At 40.4% G+C, this 23,876-nt stretch overlaps 1 protein-coding gene across 1 annotated transcript in view; it reads left to right on the top strand.

Moving 5' to 3' along the window:
* Nucleotides 1-21,149, top strand: part of FAF2 (Fas associated factor family member 2) — a 77,373-nt gene extending 56,224 nt beyond the window's left edge. Inside the window, exons 3-11 of the mRNA XM_047090837.1 lie at nt 2,261-2,395; nt 4,374-4,450; nt 6,999-7,137; nt 8,729-8,814; nt 8,930-9,021; nt 10,675-10,852; nt 11,837-12,008; nt 12,958-13,101; nt 17,865-21,149. Coding sequence (XP_046946793.1) covers nt 2,261-2,395; nt 4,374-4,450; nt 6,999-7,137; nt 8,729-8,814; nt 8,930-9,021; nt 10,675-10,852; nt 11,837-12,008; nt 12,958-13,101; nt 17,865-18,047 — 1,206 coding nt within the window. The 3' untranslated portion in view covers nt 18,048-21,149. The remainder of the gene's footprint in view (nt 1-2,260; nt 2,396-4,373; nt 4,451-6,998; nt 7,138-8,728; nt 8,815-8,929; nt 9,022-10,674; nt 10,853-11,836; nt 12,009-12,957; nt 13,102-17,864) is intronic.
* The last annotated feature ends 2,727 nt before the right edge of the window (nt 21,150-23,876 follow it).

Raw genomic sequence — 23,876 nt, 5'->3', positions numbered from 1 at the left:
TGGATAAGGGGTCCAATTTCTCCACATGTCACCAACATTTGTTAATATCTGTCTTTTAAAATTTTATTTTTTTAATGTTTTTATTTATTTTTGAAGGAGGGAGAGAGAGACAGAGCATGAGTGGGGGAGGAACAGAGAGAGGGAGACACAGAATTCGAAGCAGGCTCCAGGCTCCGAGCTGTCAGCACAGAGCCCATTGCGGGGCTTGAACTCACGAACTGTGAGATCACGACCTGAGCCGAAGTCGGACGCTTAACTGACTGAGCCATCCAGGCACCCCAATATCTGTCTTTCATATGATAGCCTTTTAGTGGGTGTGAAGTAGTATCTTGTGGTTTTGGTTTGCATTTTTCTAATGGCTAATGATGATAGAGCATCTTTTCACATGTTTGTTGGTTGTTTGTAAATCATCTTTGGAGAGCATCTATTCAAGTCTTTTGCCCATTTTTAAATTGGGTTATTGTCTTTTTGATGATGAGTTGTAAGGGTTCTTAATATATTCTAGATGCTACACTCTTATCAGATACATGATTTGTAAATCTTTTCTCCTATTCTGTGGGTTGCCTTTTGACTCTTTTGATAGTGTCCTTTGATGCACAAAAGTTTTCAGTTTTTTTGTTGTTTTGTTTTTAAAGTAAGCTCCATGCCCAATGTGGAGCTTGAACTCCCTCCCAGCCCTGAGTTCAAGAGTCAACAACATGCTTTTCCAACTGAGCCAGCCAGGTGCCCCAAACGTTTTCAGTTTTGATGGAAGTCCCAGTTTGTCTAATGTTTTTCTTTTGTTGTTTGTGCTTTTACCATCATATCTAAGGAACAATTGCCTAATCCAGGGTCATGAAGATTTTCACCTATGTCTTCTTTTAAGAATTTTATAATTTCAGCTCTTACATTTATGTCTTTGATGTGTTTTGAGTTAATTTGTGTATATAATATGATTTAAGGGTTCAAGTTCATTCTTTTGCATGTTAGCGTCCAGATGTCCCAGCATCATTTGTTGATAGACTGTTCTTTCCACATCGAATTGTGCCTTTATACTTGAAAATATGAAAACTTAGAGAACTGCCTGGCGTTAGCCACACTGCAAAATTTAAAGCCAACTATCACGGTGAGAGAACACTCAAGTCCTCACTTCTTACAGCAACTGTAGTTTCCCAAAACCACTCTCAGGTTTGATAATTCACTAGAAGAGTTAACTAAAAGCTATTATACTCATGGTTATGATTTATTGTAGGGAAAGGGTATAGATTAAAATCGGCTAAAGGAAGAGATCTGTAAGGCAGAATGTTGAGTTCTAAGCACAAAGCTTCAGTATATTCCTCTTTCATGCAGTCAGAATGCATTATCCTTCTGGCAAAGATTTGTGACATTATGCATGAAGTATTGCCAGTCAGGGAAGCTTACCTCAGCTTCAGTGTCCAGAGTTTTCATTGGGTCTTATTTACAGAGTATAATTGTTTTTGATTGATTACCTATGATTGAACTCAGTCTCCAGGTCAACTGATACTGCATTACCCACAGTCCCCACCCTAAACCCCATGGTTGACCTTTCTGGGGTGGCAGTCTACCCTATCAGGTATAGATTATCTCCCAGAATCCAGAGCCAAATACCAGATCTTTTTTTGGACACAGTGAAATTTTTTACTACACTGGGACAAGTATCCATTTTCTGGGGCAGAGTTAATAAGAGAATAAGGCGTTTTACTGAATATCCTCTGTCAGGATTATATTAGGATCTTTATGTATGTACATCTTACTAAATTTTCAAATTCACCCTGAGAAATACTGTTCCTCCTTTTTGCATATGAGGAAACTGAGGCTCATAAGCCAAGTGACTATTGTGAGTGGTGGAGCTAAGATTCAGACCTAAGTTTCTGTTCCAAAGCCAAGCCCTCCACCAAACACTGCTCATCAGAGTTGCTCCATCAGACCGCTCTAGGGGCACTTCCTACATTGTATTCTCTGTGGATGGCTTTCCTTCACACAGTGAAGCACCTTGGATCCCAACCACTCTAAATAATACATACCATCTGAATAAAAGCAGTTGTGTTTACTGCACAAATGGAGCTTTCAGATAAATTTCTTGGACTCCTCTACTGTGAATTCTGGAGCCATCACTACACATTGCCTCCCAGCAAAGCAAGTTAAAGGTCTATGAAGATATACTCATCATATAACCTGTTTTGAAGTACCAAGCAATGGTGTTACTTTTAGGTTGATTTGAGCAACACTGAAACTCTTGCTGCTCTTTTTTTCTTCTCAGGCTGCTGTACAGGACCGATTGAATGAACAAGAGGGCGTACCAAGTGTTTTCAACCCACCTCCATCCCGACCCTTGCAAGTTAATACAGCTGACCACAGGATCTACAGCTATGTTGTCTCAAGACCACAACCAAGGGCAAGTTATTTTATAGCTGGAATTTCCCCCTTGTTTGTTTCATAAGTCCATTCACTAGGTTATGTTGATCTCTGTATGATAGGAGCAAAGGAAATATTCAGAATGTAAACCTATTAGGTAGATCTGGCTTCTTGGTAGATATGTTGGGTTTATCATCTTCACTTGATTCTTCAATTAATTGATACAGTAACTATCTTTTTTTTTTTTTTTAATTTTATTTTTGGCTCTTTGTTAGTTATTTGAAGTTTGTGCACCTTATTTGAGTACACAATTTTATTTACATGTCTGAAAATGTTGGCTGCATGTTCAGTAGATTTATCACTTTTTTAAAAAAATATTTTATTTTTTAAGTAATCTCTACACCTTGCGTGGGGCTCGAACTCACAACCATGAGATCAAGAGTTGTATGCTCTAGCACCTGAGCCAGGCACCCTTAAATCTTTCCATTTTAAGTTAAAATGTTTACTGGATTCTTTGTTGCTTCATTTTACTTAATTGTAAGCTACTTCTAGGGAAGTTACTTGGAATCTTTGTGGGAGCCTTAGCCATATCTTTAAAATTCATCTTGAAGGGCTAGTAGCAGGGAGGTGATAAGTGGTTCATTTAAGAATGCTCCGGTGTACCAGGTATTTTGCTGTTGGGGATCCAGATATGAATAAGAGCCAGTCCTCCCCCTTCAAATTGTTCTCATAGTCTAATTAGGAAAGTCAGATATGTATAGTGATGATGAACTCTAGAGAACTTTTTAGAGTTTCTCTTTCTTACTCTTGGAATTACACTCAAACTCTTACACTTGGATTTAGAATTCCAAGAAAGCACTCACTTTAACTTTGCAGCAGTTAGAATTTACTCCGTTATCACACTGTAAGACTTTGTTTTTAAGCAGTCTCCATACTGACCATTGGGCTCAAACCCAGAACCCTGAGATCAAGAGTCACACGCTCTACCGACTGAGCCAACCAGGCACCCCGTCATACTTTTTTTTGTGGAGTACTTGACAACATTTCAAAAATGGAGTTTCTAAGTAGTTGCTTTGGGGTATTCTGAAGTGGAAGAAAACAAGTTCCTAGAGCAGTTACATGACTCAAGAAATTCTGTATATGTCTAATGTTTCCGCCATTATTTTGGGACTCTTATGTCAGCCATGGGGCTCCAGAGCTCCCTGGCCATAGACACAGGGAAAGTCTCAGGTTAACACAATGTGACATATAAGAAATGTTTTGTAAGTGATAGAGCCCCTACATAGTTAATAATAACAGCAATAATCAACATTGCTAAAATTATAATTAATATTATTACTAAGATTAATGGTCATATGGAGACTTATAATTGTGGTTTATGTAATTATTTCTCATTTATATACAAATGTCCAAAGTAGTAATTGTGGTTATTGTTATTTCTGTATACCATATTTTAATGTATAAATTTGAAAAGGAAAGAATTGGGGCACCTGGGTGGCTCAGTCGGTTAAGCATCTGACTTCAGCTCAGGTCACGATCTCGCGGTCCGTGAGTTCGAGCCCTGCGTCGGGCTCTGGGCTGATGGCTCAGAGCCTGGCCCGCTTCCGATTCTGTGTCTTCCTCTCTCTCTGCCCCTCCCCCGTTCATGCTCTGTCTCTCTCTGTCTCAAAAATAAATAAAAAGGTTAAAAAAAAATTTTTAAAGGAAAGAATGAATACTTATGATTTAGGGAGGCAAACTTGTAATTAAATTTGACAATATAAATAGTTGCAGAATTGAAGCACTGAAGCAGATTTAATACAAAAATTATGTGATAAAATAAAAATATGATAGTATTAGATGAAATGAGATGAAAGGCAATAAGTCTTTAAGAAGGATGACGTGACCAGGAAGAGGGAACAATAGTGCAGTGGAGGAATCATGCAAAAGAACAAAAAAAGAGTGAAAATTTGAACTAGCCATCTGCGGAGTATTAGAGATTGAGAGAATGGTGTCTAACTTTGTTTTTGGAATTTCAGGGGCTGCTTGGATGGGGTTATTACTTGATAATGCTTCCATTCCGGTTTACCTATTACACAATACTTGATATATTTAGGTATGTACATTTGTATTTATATGTTAGTAGAAATAGGGTAGACTTTGGAGCTGAAACATAGACCAGAATAGTAAGGTTTATGCTTTGTCAGTTTTGACTTGCCAATTGATCATCAGATTGAATACTCTTTCAGAACACTCTAATACTGTAGTATGACAATATTTTAAATTGTTCAAACATAATAGATGTTGTGAAATGGAACTGTTTTAAAGTAACCCTGTAAAGTAGTCTTGCCTATCTTTCTCAAGATCAGTCTACCTATGTTTATCATTATCCTCCCTCTTCCCACCATGTTTGTCACCTTTACATTCCCTAGTGAATCTTCACACCCTTTTCTTTCTAACCACCATTATCTACCAGCTTCACACCCCTTGTAACTTTTACCCTAAACCATCTAACTATATCTGACTACTCATAATCCCAAACAATGTTCTTGCTCTTAGATTACCCATTTTTCTCTACATCTTCCACAACACTTTTACCTCTCTGGACACTCCTGTACATTCCCCTCTGTCCTGACAGCTCATTGGTTGCTGGCACTGGCACCCTTCCATATATATACCCCCTTGCTTTACACTTTCACTTTTCTTCTCACTTCCTTCATGTGCCATTCAGAGAGCTCAGTACTGGAAGACAGAGAGGGGCCAGGCCTACAAAATGTCAAAGGAGCCCAGGTTTCTGGCATTAGTCGTGGGGCATCTGGTCTATAACCAAGTAGTAAATGAACCCACACCTAGGCTTTATGGGGAACTACTAAAATGTTTTATGGGCATTTAGGCCAACCGATGGAGCTGGAATATGTGGTCTGGGCCTTGCATACAGGGCAACCTGTGCTTCCCCTGATGCATGGAATAGCTTTGCCTTGCTCTAGGGAGCAGAGGCTGGAGATGAGGACCCAGCAGGTGTAGAAGTGCAAGGATCAGATAAGACTACTTGGTGCTTTAGGAGTCTGCCTGCTTAATGGCTTCCTTTTGCTTTAGCAAAGTTCTTATTGGTTATCAGTTAATCAGTTGGTACTCTTTGCATCCTGTTTTATTTGAGAATGGACACATATAAACCGTTAAAATCATAATAGACTGAATTGAGATCTTTTTTAAAAAAAGCTGATCATCCTGAATTATGTAGGCCATGAGAATATATTACAGTTAAAAAAGTTACAGCCTTTATCCATTCATTCATCAAAATTTGAAAACTTAACTTAATAAGATAGTCCTAAATACTTAATTTCAGTGAAAGTTATCAAAACATCAATCTTTTAAAAGATTTTTAACCACTCCCTTACATATATACAACTTCTTACATTTGTTTTTAATTTGCTCTGGAATGTTTGTGTAAGTGAATTTGATTTGATTACTCAGGAGAAATTCCAAGTGAAATTGTATACACATGGGGAATTTGAGGGGCTAAGGAATTGGCTCAAGATTGGGTAAGGAAAGTGTCATAGTTTAGTTGCCTTTTCTGTGCTGAAAATCTGTGAATATTGTTTGCTTTTCTTGGAAAAAAATATGCATGGCATGTGTCACTAATTTTAATGCAACTGTATCATCCAAGCAACTTGTTTAATGTTATGTAGCACATTGACTTATCAGAACTGTGTCCATTGCCTTCTGTGGAAACCCAAAGGCTAAATAAATGGTGCTATATAATTATAAGATAGGCTCTTTAGAAACAGATGTGTGGTATCACCCTTAACTTGACAATAGCTGCCAGGTGCCAAATCTATCAGTGTACTCTAGATTAGTTTTATAAACTTCCTTCATGGATGCCATCAACCATAAATCATTAAGCAGGACTTTACTTGACCCCTTGAAAAGCAAGTAAATCATGAGCACAAGTTCGGGTTTGAAGCCTGACCATAATTTGAATGGCTTGGGAGTATGCACTAAAAATTCAAAATCCCAGGATGACAGAAAGGAAAGGAAGAGGCAAGTAGGACAACAAGAAAGAGACAGCGCTCTTTTCTAGAGCAGTAGAACTGCTGCTTTCTGTGATAATGGAACTTTCTGTGATAATGGAAACGTTCTGTATCTGTACTGTCCAGTGTGGAAGCCACCTAACCACCAAGCCACCAAGCCACCATGACTACTGAGTACTTAATGTGGCGAGACCGAAGAGCTGAATTTTAAATTGTATTTCATTTAGTTAACTTTAAATTTAGATAGCTACATGTGGCTACCTTATTAGACAGTGCCATTCTAGAAAATCTGGGGGCACAGCCTGACCTGTGATCTTTTTGGACTGTGTCTTCTTTCCCAATTTTTCTAGTCCTGAATTTTTCTGCAAAAAGCATGCAGGATTTATTTAGACCAGTGTTGGAATTTATAATCCTAGCAGTTTGCATTCGTCTTGAACAGGCAATGGAACAACACTTGCTGCTTTGCACCTTTTGAGCCAGACTATACTCTCGGGTTTGATGGTCCACTCACAAACCCTTCACCTCCTTTTGCTGCCATGCCTCTGGCTCTGTTGTAGGAATCTTTACAAACTGGCCCACTCCATATGCACTACAGTAAGCCGATTCATGTGATATTTATTCCTTCCTCCCCAGGTTTGCTCTTCGTTTTATACGGCCTGACCCTCGCAGCCGGGTCACTGACCCCGTTGGGGACATTGTTTCATTTATGCACTCTTTTGAAGAGAAATATGGGAGGGCACACCCTGTCTTCTACCAGGGAACGTACAGCCAGGTCAGTGCCACGAACCATATAGATGCCAATTTATTGATATGGTTATATCCACAAAGGAAAGCATAGCCCAGCACTGATCATGTCATTCTTTTACTCAAGAACCTTAAATACCTCTTCACTGCTTATAGAAAAAAAAAAAAGCCAACCCTACTTGATCTAATTCAAACCTCCTTTGGAGGTCTTTCCTATATAACTTGTTTCTGCATACCCTAGGTTCCAGCTAAACCATTTCCTGTACATACTCTGTACTTTTTACCTCTGTGCCTTTGCTTTTGGTTTTCCCTCCACCTGGAATGCCTTCCTCACATTTTTGGTAAATGGAAGCTTGCCCATCCTTCAGCTAGGTCATATCACTCCTTTCTTATATCCTTTCTGATTGATGTGCCCTACCCTGGCCTACCTTGCAGTCTAAAATAGTAATCTTTCTTATGGTGCTATCATAGTTTTTTTGAAACTTAAAGCATTTTCACATTTTTCCTTATATTATGGTTGCTTATATTTGTGTTTTATCTCCTATAGCAGACAATAATCCCCTTGAAGGCAAAGCCCAAGTTATCTTTGATCCCTCACAGAATTGAACAAGGGCATAGAGCATAGCCTCAAGGCAGCACATCTCTTTCAACCCAAGCCACACAGAACTTTGACTGTTATCTCTCAGGGGGTGAAAATTAAGACTTCTATGGGTGTTAGGCATATCTCTAGTTTGCCAGAGAAAAATGTAGAAATAACACTGTGAACATAGCCCAAACAGTGGTTCTATTCTGCAGCCTCCAGAATTCCTGAATCTATCTGGTGAAAGAGAAAAATACTTTTCTCGTACTTCCTGCTTTGAGTCTCCCATATCGGCTTTTTCTCTATAGTCTCCTCAGGGGCTCTACTACTACCCTACTCAACAAGCATTAAGCACCTACTATATGCCCAGGCAGTGTGCTCAATGCTGGAAATGCAGATGTGAATGAGATGGGTACCTCTCCTGCACCCTCTTTGCTATGATCCTGAGGATAGATCACCATTGGTCATTCAGGAAATCTTTACTGAATTGTAATGTGCTCAGGATTAAGCAAATGAAAAAGCATACACAGGAATCTTGGACATTAGCCTTGTCTTTGAAGATCTTTTAAATCCTGTGCTCTTTAGAATGCATTTGGGTCCCCCAGTCTCTCGTGCCTGCTCGGTATGTGGCCTGGGATCAGTCTCACCTTTGCAGTATTTTTTATGTACAGAGATGTTGTAGCTGTAAAGTGGCAAAATTCTCACCTCCCTTTTCACGTGGTCAGATTCTTCTGTTTTTATCTTCCTTTAGACTGTGGGAACAGCTGACTTCTGTGATTTGTTGGGACTTTTCTTTGTCAGCCTGTCTACTGTCATGTGCCTAATACAGTTTAAATCCTAACAACACTAAAACCTTTTCATTAAAGCTTGTTAGCGTGGACTTTCTGTAGGGGGAAAAATGCCAGGGGTGTGAAGGTAGGAGCCCAGGAATCTGATTTCTTGTTCACCATTTTTCCTCATTCTCCTTTTGTTCCCTTAGCCTAATTAAAAGCTCAAGGCACAGTCATCATAATAATTGGTGGTCTTCTGTCTCCTACAGGCACTTAATGATGCCAAGCGAGAACTTCGCTTTCTTTTGGTTTATCTTCATGGAGATGATCACCAGGACTCTGATGAGTTCTGTCGGTAAGTGGATTGATCGGTTTTTTTGTTTTGTTTTTTTGTGTTTTTTTTTGTGTTTTTTTGCTGATATTTTGTAGTAAGCAGGTTCTTCTCATGTCCTTTTCATCCCTCTCCTCAGCAACACACTCTGTGCACCTGAAGTTATTTCCCTAATAAACACTAGGATGCTCTTCTGGGCATGCTCCACAAATAAACCTGAGGGATACAGGGGTAAGTTGTCTTTCTTTTTCCTCATTGAGATTGTTGAGCTATCTTTAGAATAATCTGGAAAAACATGCCATTTATTGCATGATTATTCTGTGGTAGACATAATGCTAGTATACATTATCTTATTTAATCCTCTCAGTAATCCTGAGATATGGGGGTTGTATTATCTATGGTTTAGGAAACAGACTCAGAGAGTTTAAGCCACTGACCAAAGATCATACAGTTAGCAAGCTCCGTCTCTCAGACTCTTAGCCTTTTATTTACAAGTAACCATTGCCAGGGCCTGTTTTATTTTATTTATTTATTTATTTAAAATGTCTTCTTGTTTAGTTTTGAGAGAGAGAGAGAGAGCACATGCATGAGCAGGGGCGGGCCAGAGAGAGAAGGAGACAGAGGATCCTAAGCAGACTCTGCACTGACAGCAGAGATCCTGACGCGGGAGTTGAACTCACAAACCTTGAGATCATGACCTGAGCTGAAGTTGAACACTTAACTGCTTAATTGAGCCACCCAGGTGCTCCAGGGCCTGTTTTAGTTTTAAAAACACCCAGTCCTGTGCAGAAACTTGCTTTTAATCTAAATGGCTTTTTAGTGAGGAGTTTACTCTCAGCAGCAGCAGTTTTAACAGAGCTTCTTATACAATGAATTAGTTGTTTGAGTACCCTGAGTACTGATAGGGATTCAGAAAGTTCAGATCTTTGTTGACAGTAACTCTTTCCTGGAGATGGAGATAAGTATTTTTAGAAGTCAGTATAGCATGTAAAGGTATCCAGTGAAGAAACATACAGTTACTTTACTGTTGCTTCTGTTCGGCAGCTTTTGAGTATATGCTAGTGGACCAGGCACTGTGCTAGTAGATCCTAGCACAGTGAATCAAAGATGTTTTGCCTACATTTTAGAATCTGACTCTTTACCCCTAACTGGTATTTATACCTCTGATAAATTCCTACAGGGTGCATTTTGCCGTTCTAATATGGCTCTGGGGTGGGGGTAGTGAATAGAAAGAGTCTAAGGATATTTTTTTACAGATGCTTATAAAATCTCTTTCAAACCATAAGAAAAACATAAGTAAAACTCTGTTATGGTAAAATATTGGTTATTTGGAAGACCAACTTTCTAAACTCCTTTGGAACAGAAAAACTAGCTCTTTTAATGGAGGGCAAGGTAGGGAGACATGAAAAAAGGAGTAAGGAAGGGATTGAATAAGAGGAAGAAAAGGCAGAGACTATGATAGGAGTTAATCACCAGTAGTATAAAACTGAGATTTGCAGTCTTATTTGCTTTAGGCTTGATACCCAACATGGAGAAAAATTATGCTCAGCAGTAGCCAGATTCTTTATAGATCCTTTCCTACCTATCAAAAAGACACTGTCCTTGACCTCTGCAGTCTTCCCTAGCATCATCATGACAACCACCCCACCACAAAAGTCTGTCCTATTCTAATCAGATTACCTGGAAATAGGGACACGAAAATATACCAACAACAAAGGTTAAGAAACTAGGAGGAAAAAAAAGGTATGCAGAGAATAAATGACACCTCCTTTCTTTCCCAGGTGGAATTAAAACAGTTCTCTCTTGCTCATGGTGGAAAGTCTAAGAGCTGATCTGGTTCTTCCCGAGGGCTGCCCGTAATCTGTTGGCTTTTCTTTGTGTCAGTGTCACAGGCTTTACGAGAGAACACCTATCCATTCCTGGCCATGATTATGCTGAAGGATCGGAGGATGACTGTGGTGGGACGGCTAGAAGGCCTTATTCAGCCCGATGACCTTATTAACCAGTTAACGTTTATCATGGATGCAAACCAGACTTACCTGGTGTCAGAACGCCTTGAAAGGTACAGAGGAGTTCCTCTCTGAAACAAGCAGAAACCAGCTGTAAATTTGGGTGGCTGACCCAGGGCTCCATAGATCCTGACTTCTCTGTCTTAAGCAACTTTGAAAACCTTGTCTATTTAGTGTTAAAATACTTATGTACTTTGACCTAAATAATTCTCCCATCAGATCATCTGTTCCTGGAGATGTGAATCCAAATAAAGACAAGAGTCTGGGCTCAGGAATATATATGTCATGTCATTTAAAATAGCTGAACCATGATATAAGGAGCTTAAATATAAAATACATGGAATTGTTAAAACCCTTCCCTCCATTACAGAAGTATTATACGTTAATTGTAGAAAACTTTGAAAATACAGAAAAGCACAAAAAAGAAATTTAAAATCACCCATAATCCTACCACAACTTTTAATATTCTGGTATATTTTCTTATAATTTTATGGTCTCTCTCTCTCTCTCTCTCTCTCTCTCTCTCTCTCTCTTTCACTCCTATGTATACGTACATATACAATTTTTGGGAGAGAAAATAGAAAATACACCAGAACGTTACAATATTTTCTCCTAGTAGAATTCTGAACAAAGATATTTCTCCATTTTCTGAGTCTTACGAGATCCACGGATGTGGTTTTTGGTTTTATGAAAGCAGTATATACAAAAATGCAGTAACTCAAAAGGGTATTATTTGTAAAACATGATCTTGATGATTGCTTTTCAACAATAATACTATTTGATTCGTTAGAATTGAGGAACAGAATAGTTTTAATTGTGAAGTTGAAAAGCTTGCCAGTTCTTTTTTTGCCAAATTAAACTGGGGAAAAGATGGCTTGTTCAGATTCTGCCAACTCTGCTTTGGAATCCTTTATGGTAGTATGAAATACTCACCTACCAAGATTGTCACCTTTTTACCCCCAAAAAATTTCAATATAAGAAAATATAAGAAAAAAACAGATTGCTCTTTTCCTTCTGTGCTTATGATTTGGCCACAGGGAAGAACGAAACCAGACCCAGGTGCTGAGACAACAGCAGGATGAGGCCTACCTGGCCTCTCTCAGGGCTGACCAGGAGAAAGAAAGAAAGAAACGGGAGGAGCGGGAACGGAAACGGCGGAAGGAAGAGGAAGTACAACAACAAAAGTTGGCAGAGGAGAGACGTCGGCGGGTAATGAACCTGTCTTTACTCCTTGTGATTCCCAAAGTGGCCTTAAGTGTGAAAGGAAAAAAACTAGAAGATGATGGGATTTGTGGGTGTTTTAATTCTCCTTGCCATTTTATTAAAGTAAGTTAAGTTCTACATGCATTGTGGGGCTTGAGCTCATGATCAAGAGTTGCATGCTCTACTGATTGAGCTAGCCAGCTACCCACTCCTTGTCATTTTTATATTTACTGCATTTTCACAAAAATTAGTTTTAAAAAATTTTTTTGTTTATTAAAACAGAAACAACAGTGAGTAAAAGGCAAAACAACTCTCTTCCATGAAAAGTAAGCATAAATGGATAACAAGCAGTCAAAATGCTGTTAACTCAGCAGTTTTTATTTTTTTAGCACCAGTGTTAGCTAATTAGGCATTTCATTCGTGATCTTCTTTCATCATGTATTGCCACTTGATTATAGCCAGTGTCTTTTAGCCATTTTTTTCTTTTTTTTTCCTTTAATTTTTTTTTTAATGTTTATTTATTTTTGAGACAGAGAGAGACAGAGCATGAACACGGAAGGGGCAGAGAGAGAGGGAGACACAGAATGTGAAGCAGGCTCCAAGCTCTGAGCTGTCAGGACAGAGCCTCACGCGGGGCTCAAACTCACAAACCGTGAGATCATGACCTGAGCCGAAGTCGGACGCTTAACCGACTGAGCCACCCAGCCACCCCTTTTAGCCATTTTTAAAGCCTTTTTTTGGATAGATAAATGCCCTAACATAGTTAATATATAATACATGTGATGCAATCCTACTTTGAATTTGGGTGTTTCTGACTTTTCCCAAGAAGTTTGTCTTAGATATTAGTCATTAATTTTTCTTCTGGCCTCACAGTAAACCTACATGGTGATGGTATTGCTGTTTTCTGTTTTCCCTATTGGAGCCATAGCCTCAATTTTGCTTTGTGTCTATACAGAATTTACAAGAGGAAAAGGAAAGGAAGTTGGAGTGCCTGCCCCCGGAGCCTTCCCCTGATGACCCTGAGAGTGTCAAGATCATTTTCAAATTACCCAATGATTCTCGAGTAGAGAGACGATTCCACTTCTCACAGTCTCTAACAGTAAGGACAGCCTAAGTTGTGTAAAGTGTATGTAGGGTCTGGGCTATAGATTTGGAAGCTTTTAAGGAGTCTTGAGAGTGTTGTTGGCACATCTGCTGGGCTGATGAACAGGGAAGGAAGGGGTGTACAGAGAGAAGAGTGCAATGAACCACTGGGTTCCTTCAGTTCTAGCTGCCAACTCAAAGCCGCTATTATGGTTTTCTTTCGTGTTTGAGCTCTGCTAAGAAAAAAGTGTACCTTACCAAGAAGCTCCACAAAAGACTTGTATATTTGAGGTGGGAGGCTCTTCCACGCTGCTTGGTTCACGTTGGCTTCAGAATCCCACTAGAACCCCTCACTCTATCTCCACTGACCTTACACATCTGAATATAAATGCATGTACAGTTTGCATGCAGTTGTCACTTTCCATTCCTGTCCATTTAGTCCACAGGAACCTCACTTTGTGGGGCTGCCTTGTATATTTGGTATCTAAAGGTAAATAGTGTTTGTCATTCTGTAGGGAAATCGTTAAGAGCAGAGACTCTTAGAGTCTCACAGAATGAGGATCAAATTTTCATGCTTCTAAGATTAGAGATGTGTTTTCTTGGTCAGTGTACTTCCTTGATTCAATTTCTTCATCTATAAAATGGGTATAATACTAGGTACTCTCTAATAGGATTGTTGTTAGGATTAAGTTCATACGTAAAGGGCTCAACATTGTGCCTGGCTCTTAGTAAGCACTCAAATGCTAACTGTTGGTTTTGGTATTTATAACCAAAAGGAAGTTTCTGTTTACCTTGAGAGTTGGTATGTTGCCTTTCCAGATTTACCAACTACAGTAGATTCTGCCATTTCCTTGATCACTCGAAGTAGTCAAGAATAAACTATGTAATAGTAATGAGGATGCATTGTAGTCAAGTGAGCCTGGGTAGCATATTTATTATTTCTCCTGTTTAAGTAAAGAACGTTGGACAAGTTGCAGAATATTTTACAGGGCCTCAGATACCTCCTCATTAAATGAAGTATAGTCTGCCCTCCGATAACTTTAAACTAAAGATACCTCAGTCACTGTTCTAGACACTCTAAGGATTATACAGATGAGTGAGACATGGTTCTGGAATTCACGGAGCTTATGACTAGTAGGGAATGTAAGACTCCGCTAATGCAGGATAAAAAGTTGGGAGGAATCCTGGCGAAAGAAAAGTGAGCAGCTCTCTCATTTTCCTGTTTGTCTCTCATTCATGCATTTATTTATATTGAGGGAAGGTGCTCACATCGCTAACTTTTGATTTTTAAATTGGGATAATATGAATGAGCCTCACATACTACATACCATGTAGTAGGTGGTCACTAAATGTTCATTCCCTTCCCCTGATGTGTTTCCTAACAATGGTTTGCATATGGATTTTGGCTTGTCACCATGCTCACTTTCACATCATAGTACACCTGAACCCTGTGGAGCTTCTCCTCCTCAAACTCACATTATGTATGTGAAAAACCTAACAAAAATTAACTCTCTTGAGAGTTTTGGAGGAAAATCTGTTAGAATTGTGGAACAGAATAGGCTTCTGGTAGAAGGGGAACCAACCCATTTGTTAACTATTGAATCCTTAAAGACTCTTAAATAGGTGCTCAGTAAAAGTTATTTTAAAAAAAACAACAAAAACCTCAGACTGAGAGAAATACTTGGTCATAGGTGGGGACAAGACTCAGAGATGGGAAAGAAGTGTAAAGGAGAAGTGTGGTGGTGGTATGGGCCTTTAACATTCATGGAGTTTTTAACATATAACTGAGTAATGATTTATAGTGTTTTTGTGCTCTTGCAGACTTTGGTCTTCCTGTGAGCTTTGCCCTTTGTAAATAATCTCAAAGAGTGAATGCTCAGTGAAACACTTCATTTGCACGAAGCTCAGCTATTGATAATAGTAAAATGCTAAGATAAAAAAGGATAAACTATAGAAAAATCTCCAGGTCTCATGAGTGGGCAGACAAGTGGCAGCTGACTTTCTGTTAAATACTTATTAGAACCCAAATTATACTCAGGATTCATTTTTCTATCTGTTAGAACTAAAAGTGACCTCTGGAGGTGATGTCCATTGTTAGTGGTAAACAGAAAATGCCCATTTTGTACCAGATTAAGTATTTTCAAACCAGATTGAAAAGGAAACAAAATATTGTTTCACCCTTCTCAAGCCCATGTTGGGTTCATAACAGTAATATTTGGTACATGTCTGATGCACCTCAAGATAAAAAGGGAGTGAGGGTTAATGGAAATTGCAAAGAGAGACAAGAACTGTAAATGATCGAGATTGATAGATTAAAATATGAGGAGTTTATAAAATCATGAGTGGATTTAGAGAAGAGCATGGATTTACTCCGTAAATTCTAGAGTATGTATGTTATGTATGAAGTATGCAGCCTCTTAAAAGCTCTAAAGAGGTCAGTTTAAAACACATGAAGAAAGGACTGCTTCACACAGAAGGGAACAAACTTATGAGATGTAACTTCCCTCAAAATAGTAAGGGTAACTTGAGTGTTGTGTTCCTGATCTTTGGGATTGACCTGAAAGAAAGAGGTTAGCAGTGCCCTCCACAACACATCCTTTAGACTTTTTTGGTAGAAGTAGCATGCTAGATAAAGTGGGCCACAGAGTGGATCCAGTGTGCCTGTTCTTAATGTGTGTGGCATCCAGAGACTGGGGATGATAAAGGTGGCTTATTCTATAGGTACCTCACATTTTAGGGTTTAGTAATTTGAGTTTTCTTGATGTCACCTTACTTCTCATTAAGAATTTACTTTTATTTTATCAGAGTCAGAGCAGGGTGAGGAGGGCATTCTCACAGAGGACAGGTCCACATGGAGTGTGTCAGATCTTGACCAAATTAAGAGAGTGTCCACATGTGGGGACAGGAGTGCACAGAAGTCAGAGCCTGAGTAGCCTGTGGTGGGGTGGGGTGTTAAAGCCAGAACTGTTTGAGGAGGGGGAAGCAAACTCCTGGTTTTCTGTGTACATATATAGAGAGAAATATAGATTTGAATGTATGTATGTATATTCACATATTCTCTAGTTTTTTACACAGAGAGTGCTTGGGAGCAGAAACACCCCAATAGCAATGAACATACCTAACACCTGGATCGTGGCTTTTAAGTACCATTGTCCATTAAGAAGAACCAGGGCTCCTTGGAGAAATGGCTGATTCCAGAGCTGGGGCAGGAAATCACAAGATCAGCCTGGAATACCCTGTGCCAGAAGGCAAGGAATTATTCAAAAAATGATGAGACTTGCCATAAAGACACAGAAGCCATCTTGATTGGACTCCTTCTGACTCCATCTAGAACAATTTGAACATTAAAAGGAATATTATAACATTATAACCTATTAAAGTAGGAAATCATGACTCTGTGTTAGTATAAATAAGTTGAAAGTTTGAGGAACACTATGACTATAGTTTCAAAGTACCTCCCCACAGAATCTCTTTAATTACAAAGAGAAGAAGAATTTGGACAGTGGAGAGGCAATCACCACCTTAATGAAGTGATCGAAGTGCACATTATAGGCACTGGGGCAGATTGGAATTGTGCTCCAACTGCGTAGGATGCGTTTAGTAGAACGCAGCAGCATCTCTGTAACACGCCCTCCAAAGAACACATCTAGAATCTAATCATGAGTAAATATCAGGCAAACAAATTGAGAAAACATTCTGCAAAATAAGTGACCAGTTATCTTTAAAAAGTGAAAGGTCATGAAAGTCAAGGAAAGATTGAAGATTTGTTCCAGACTAGAGGAGGAGGCTTAGAAGATGTGACGATGAAATGGAACACATAATCCTAAACTTGATGCGTTTTGCTATTAAAGGCAACTAGCAAAACTTGAAAACTTTAATAATAAATATATATTATGTTACAACAATAATGTGCCAGTTAATATCCTGGCTTTTTTTTTTTTTCAGGGCTATATTATGGTTACATAGGAGATTGTCCTATTTATAAGACATGCACAAGTATTTTGGGGGTGATGGGACGTCAGGTTGGCAGTTCGCTCTCAACTGGTTCAAAGAAAAAAATTCTGTACTTCTGTTTCTGTAACTCTCTGATTTTTTTCTTAATGTTTATTTTTGAGAGAGAGCACGTGAGAGCGCGTGCGCACAGCAGCGGGGGGCAGAGAGGGAGACAGAGGATCTGAAGCAGGCTCTGTGCTGTTAGTGCAGAGCCGGATGCAGGGCTCGAACCCACGAACTGTGAAATTGTGACCTGAGCCAATGTTGGACTTTTAACCGACTGAGCCACCCAGGCGCCTATGTTTTTTTAAGCTTATTTATTTATTCTGAGAGCAAGAAGCGTGCTCAGGGGAGGGACAGAGAGAGAGAGGGAGAGAGAGAACCCCAAGCAGGCTCCACGCTCTCAGCACAAAGCCCAATGCAGGGCTTGATCTCGTGACCTGAGCTGAAATCGAGAGTCATACGCTTAACTGACTGAGTCACCCAGGCACCCCTCTGATTATTTCTAAGTAAAAAAATTTTAGCTTTATAGCAAACAAGTTGTCAAAAAACAAAAAAAAACATGAATCAGTTCAGAAGTAGGACTGGCATTGGCTGTGTAATCTCTTCAAAGAACTGCCGTACGTATTTGCTGTGTGAAATGGAAGGACCTCACAATAGAATTCCACTGTAATGTGGTTACTTCATATCTCAGAGTCATCCTGGAGAGAGCTAGGGATATTTGATTTCATAGTTGTGTTGTTTGTCTTTGTCTTTCTCACCACCCTTTTCCTGTATGATCTGCAGGTAATCCACGACTTCTTATTCTCCTTGAAAGAAAGCCCAGAAAAGTTTCAGATTGAAGCCAACTTTCCCCGGCGGGTGCTGCCCTGCATCCCTTCAGAGGAGTGGCCCAACCCCCCCACGCTGCAGGAGGCCGGACTCAGCCACACAGAGGTTCTCTTTGTTCAGGACCTTACAGATGAATGACATTTTTTTTCCTCTCCCCTCCTACCCTAATCCCTAAAAGAAATGGAAAAACAAAAACAAAAAAACAAGAGAGAGAAATTCATATTATTATTATTATAATACAATATTTTTTTTAAAAGACTGCTGCATCCTAAGGAAGGATCAGAAACCATGCTGCCTAAAAGAGTCACCACCTGTGTGTGCGCGCGAGGTCAGCAATGAATGTTCCCGCCGGCAAGCCCACCCTTCCCTACTGCCTCTGCACCACGCACCTTCCAACGAAAGGAGACTCTTCACCTCCAACCCAGTCATTGTCCCAGCTGGGGAAGGGGACATTCTCACTAGTTCTCATTCATTCTTGCTTTTATGGAAAATAAAAGTGAAAAGACCTCCCCATCAACCAGCTACTGCAGCATCTCTTGAGGACTTGCTTCTCCCATCACCAGAGAAGAGAGGGAAGAGAAGGCACAGAACAGAGATGTTCCTTGAACTTCCCACCATTTATGAATAACTTTTAAATGTTTTCTGTTGCTTTGTAATGACCAAAGGAATGAGGCTGACGTAGGTGTTTGTTGTTTTTTGTTTTGTTTTTTTTTTTTTCCTTAACTTTATTTGATAAAGAGCCAATTCTTAAACCTATGAGTTCATGCCCTGGGCTCCTTAGCCCACAAGAGTATAATAAAGGTGCCCTGGGCTGGTTTGTGCTTATTTCTGCCATTGTCCCTCTCACATTCCCAGAGAGGTTGTTCTTTTTGGTCCAACTCTTGCTGTCCTTTCTTGCCACCTGTGCGCCCCACTTGGAGTATTGGGGAGGAAATCTGGATTCATTGCCCTGCAAAGGCTATGTATAGACAGATATACCCATACGTGTGGTGTGAACTCCCGTGTATACTCACCTATACACATGACTGCAGCTTTCCCTTGGAATCTGTACCAGGTGGTTATTATGGGATCCGAACCAAAGGATAGCAGCTCTTCATTCCTCTTCTGACACATGCATGCTCTTCGTGCCCATCCCTGAGCTTTCCTGAATTGCCAAGCTTGGTGCCTTCCCAAAGGACTAGCAGGGCCTATGGTAGAACCAGCAGAACCCCATGAGAGTGCCCTGCCTGTCTCAGTGGGAGTGTGGTGGTCGTGGTGGTGGTGGTGGTGGTGGTGGTGGTGATGGTGGTTTAAGGTTAGAACTAGAGACTTTGAGGGGAGCCAAGACCAAACTCCTGAACTTCCAAGTTGTTGGAAGGCACATTTTAGTTTCTAATGTAGCCACTTGCTAGAGGCAGTTTTTAATCCTCTCCCTCTATTGCTCTGTTTAAGTAATAGGGCTTTTTAACCTCTGGATGTCTCTTCTGTGGTTGAGTTTCTAGTAATGGGTACATGGGTTAGGCCATGTATTAATAGATGCCAGCATGAGCTGGCAAATATTCCAAAGTGTTCTACAGCTAGACTGGTGCAGACTTGTAACACAGCAAGCTACCAAAGTAACTGTAGTTCCTAGCATGCTGTGAGGCTGGGGGTTCATATCAAAATAAAGCATAACTTGGTAGATTTGCGGTCTCCAAAGGCTTTCTCTCTTGCTTACCTAAAATCTAAGGGCCACTCTTATAGGTAGCAGTGATGTGGCTTCTATTTTCTGCAACCCTCAGTGGTTGGGATAAACACCATGGGACAGGGTGGGGAGCCTGGGAATTTCCCAGTGGCCTTGGCACAGGTGTCTAGAACACCATCTATAGGAAAACTTAATTCTGCTCCTAGCTGCCTCAGGGCCAGATGAGTAGAAGATCACTGTCTGTTGGTATAAAATGTATCTGGAGTGAATACCAGGATAAACCATATTCTCCACTTAGCTTTATGTGACGTCCGCTTCCTGCTGACAACCATGCAAAGAGGAATTTTTCCACTTAACTCAGAGCCTCACTCCCTGTCAAATTCATAGCTGTTTCCCTAGCCTTACATAGGAGAGGAGGGTATTATGGGCCTTCTCTAGGTTGGGTGTACTGTCTTGCTTATGCTTCCTTGGAAAGTTGTAAATCTTTTTCCTTAATTCAGTCTGCATCTTATTCTACAGTGTGCACTTTATGCCTCTTGCCCTTTCAAAACTTGTTCAGTGAAGGAGGTCAGATGCCAGAATATTAAGAAAAAGTCTATGTCGGTACAGCTCTTGGGATTGCCTACTCATTTACTTTAGGTTTCAAGAAGTTTTATCTGAAGCACATGTTCCTTCCTAGTCCATGTTGAAACAGGCCTGCTTTGCTCAGACCCCATTCCTGTCTCCTTGCTGACCCTAGGACTGCTGCCTGGTGCCATCTCCCTTCCTCCCCCATGAAGGATGCACATTTTATCACTTCAAGTCAGTACAATCTGTATGTTACTCCCAAGGACCTCAGAGAACTCAATGGGACCTGCAAGGGAGAAAATACTGAGAAGCTGATGATCTGCAAGCAGTTGCTCATTTCCAAATCACCTTTGGTTATTTCAGCTGTTCAGACAGCAAGTCGTCAACCTAACGAAGACACCTGTTTCAAGTTTTGTTCTGCACGCCCCAAACTGAAATAGATTCAGCTGAATAACCATGGGAAATCACCAAGCAAAGACCTCCAATTGGAGTCAGTTGAATTTTTGCAGCCTCAGTGGGGCCTCTCTGGTCTTTTCTTCCACTTCTGCAGAATTTCCTGCGGCAAATACTTTGTCCTTGCTTGCTTCCACTATGATGGTTGGATAAAAAATGGCCAGAGGAGAATATTTATCTCTTAAAAAAAAAAAAAAAAAAAGAAGAAGAACCTATAATCTTCAACTGAGCAGTCTTTATGAAAATTGCTAATGGTGCCAAGGCCAAGGAAAAAGTTTCAGAAAATGACTGTGGGAAGGAGTGATAACCCCAGAATGCAAAATCAGGGGAGTATTATCTGGTGCTTGAACAAGGAGCTCCACTTTACAACTGGCTTTTTTAGGACTTGTGAGGAACGCAGCAACAGGAAATCCATCCATAAAGGATGCAGTGCCCCAACTTGTACTGCGCCTGAATAGTTACGTGATAATTTACTGAAGAAATCTAGTGTACTTTAAATTTTTTTCATAAAAGTTTACATTGTATTGTAGGTTAACATTAAATGTTTTATAACAAAATATAATGAGTTTTGGGTCTTTCTGTTTAAGAGAGATGTGGTAGATATTTTCTGTCTTCATGAAGGAAAGTTTGGGAAACCATGGGGGTGGGAACAGGATATTGCATTGCTGAGAGGCAAGGGAGAATCAAAGAGAAGCAAGGAATTAAAATAAATCAGTAGTGCATTCCAGTGAAAAGAGGCAACTTAGTGTGGATAGGTAGGAGGGGCAGATAGATATGGGTTCAAATTTGGCCTTTTGTGGCTTCAAGTTCGTTAGTTTCCCCCAACTGTAAATGAAGTTAACACTGTCTATCTTGGAATGGGTTTGTAGATTAAATCAAATATATATGAAGGGCCCAACACAGGTGTCATTGTTCCCTTTCTCCATGGCAGTGTGTTTTGAAGGAATGTTTTTTTGCAGTTGTAACTGTCGGTTTCATAAGGGATGTCACATCTCCTGCTAGAACAGATCTACGTCCTTGCGAATGAGTCCCTAAAGAAGAGTCACCTTTGATCTGACAAAGTCTGGACTATTATTGGAGCTCCCCTCCTAAGGTATTGTTGCTTGTATTCTCATTTCTTTCTTTCTTTCTTTTTTTTTTTTAATTTTCTTTTTGAGTAAACTTCACACCCAGCTTGGGGCTTGAACCTACAATCCCGAGATCGAGAGCTGCACACTCTACCAACTTAACCAGCCAGACACCCTTGTATTTTAATTTCTGAGAGGAAGTTTTAGGTTCAGTTATTTGCCTTTTTCTTCCCCACTGTCTGACTTCATGCAAAGAACTTACTCCTGTGAGCTATGAATTCTTGTTACCTTCAGAATCTGCCCTGTTGCTTATCCAAAGATGTGTGGCTTCCATTTTATTTTTAATGTACCTCTGAACTAGAACGTCTTCTGCTCAGTCTAGTAAGTCTGCAAGAAGAGTTTGTTCACCTTAGGTCAATCCATTTTTAAAAATGAACACTTCACGATTGTGAAGCTTATGTATAAAATTTTTGCCATCAATGAACAGAGTAAAGGAAGATTAGAACTTTGATGCCAGATACACCTGGTTCGAAATCCTGGCCGTGGCCATGATTTTGGCCAAGTAACCTCAACTCTCTAGGCTTCAGTTTGATCATCTGTAAAAAGGGGGTAGGTTGTAGCCCTGCAGTCATGATTAAGTGAATTGCTACTGCAGAGTTAACCTGGCATACAATTGGTGTTTGGTAAGTAATAGCTCCTATTACTGTTTTCAAAACAGTCTGTAGCTTGCCCACTGCTAACCATTCACCCTAGATAAAGGGAGGAGAGGTTAAAGCGGAGGGGTTAAGTTGAAGCTTTGCCTATGGTCAGTCAGGTAATGCCTGACACTTTTCCTTGCCATGCTTCTGGTGTTGCAGTTGTAACTCCATGTGCTTTTACCCCAGTGGAGCCTCCAGCCCTCAAAGTCTTTTCCTCATGACTTCGGGTCCTGCCAACACAGTGCTGAGCCTATCCTCCCTCTCCCAACCCTACTCCTCCCCTCTTCTGTCTGCCCTTCTTGGTAACTCTTGGAATCATGCCCCAAACTCCCGGGTTTCTTTAAGCTGAAACCTGATTTTCCCTTGAAGACACCACTTCAAACAACCCTTAAGCAAATACTGCTCATTTTCTCTCGAATCTTTGAACCAGGGTATGGATCTCTATTTCTCTTCTGCCACTCTGATGCACTGTCTTCCAGGACAATGCTCCCAAAGCATGGGCCACCTGCTTGGGCTTTTTCCTGTTCTGGTTGCTGCTGGACATTCCCCCAGATGTTGACAACTGATACTTTTCCTCTCCACCAGCAACCTGGGTGACTCTTATATCTACGTATGTGGATTCTCTAAAGTTCTGGTCCTATTGCTTATGATTTGACTTGTGTAGCCGCTGAATGTAGTAGAGGCTTTGAGTCCAATCTGGATTTGAAACTGCTGCTTGCTGACTGACTGATTCAGGGTGTTTCCTCATCTATAAACATCATGGTGGTGCATCCTTGCAAAGTTCAGGTGCTGCTTAAATGGCCTGATAACCTGTGAAGTGCCTGGTGGTGGAAGATGAATGCTTGGTAAATGTTTGCTTTCTTTGCTCCTGTCCCTCCCAGCTGTGCTGTGCTTTGAGCATGGCTTCCACTTTGAACTGTTTCACCCTCAGGACCTCAAAACTAAACCCTTTCTGACCACAGCCTTTAGTGCTCCCACTCCGCTATCTCTACTCTGCCATCAAGGCCTTTCTGTCCCTCTCCACTCCTCCCAGTTCTCCCTGCTAGAATTCTGTTGGCTTTTTACCCCCTCTCTATGACAGTCCAGCGCTGTCACAATTAACGAAGTGAAACTGAACCATTTGGTTTCTCTCCTCTTGTTCCTTAAGCCAGAGTCCTGGCATATACCACAGTAAACTGAGGAGCCCTGGGTATTGATGCCCACTCCTGTGATCCAGCCCTAGGAAACTCCCCACGCATTTCTACTGCATAGGCACTGTTCCACTGTGTCCCCTTTCTCAATCCAAGCCCACCTGCATCTTCCTCACTCACAGCCCATTACAAAACAGCCTACTTCCTGAGAAAATTGAGATCTTGTCACAGAACTTCATCATCTTCCTTTTTCACCCCAAAATTGCTCTGTGATGTTAACTGCTTCCTCTTTCCCTTCTGTGTTGTGGGTGTATTTTCTTTTGAAGGAGATATAATTTACATACAGTAAAATGCCCAAATCTTAAATCCACAGCTTGATAAAATTTTGC

This window comes from Lynx rufus, unplaced genomic scaffold, assembly GCF_022079265.1.
Source record: "Lynx rufus isolate CCGP_SWC_20201006 ecotype Redwood Valley unplaced genomic scaffold, mLynRuf1.p SCAF_1, whole genome shotgun sequence".
Taxonomy (NCBI): domain Eukaryota; kingdom Metazoa; phylum Chordata; class Mammalia; order Carnivora; family Felidae; genus Lynx; species Lynx rufus.
The sequence above is the reverse complement of the archived record's forward strand: the minus strand, read 5'-3'. Positions and strand labels throughout refer to the sequence as shown.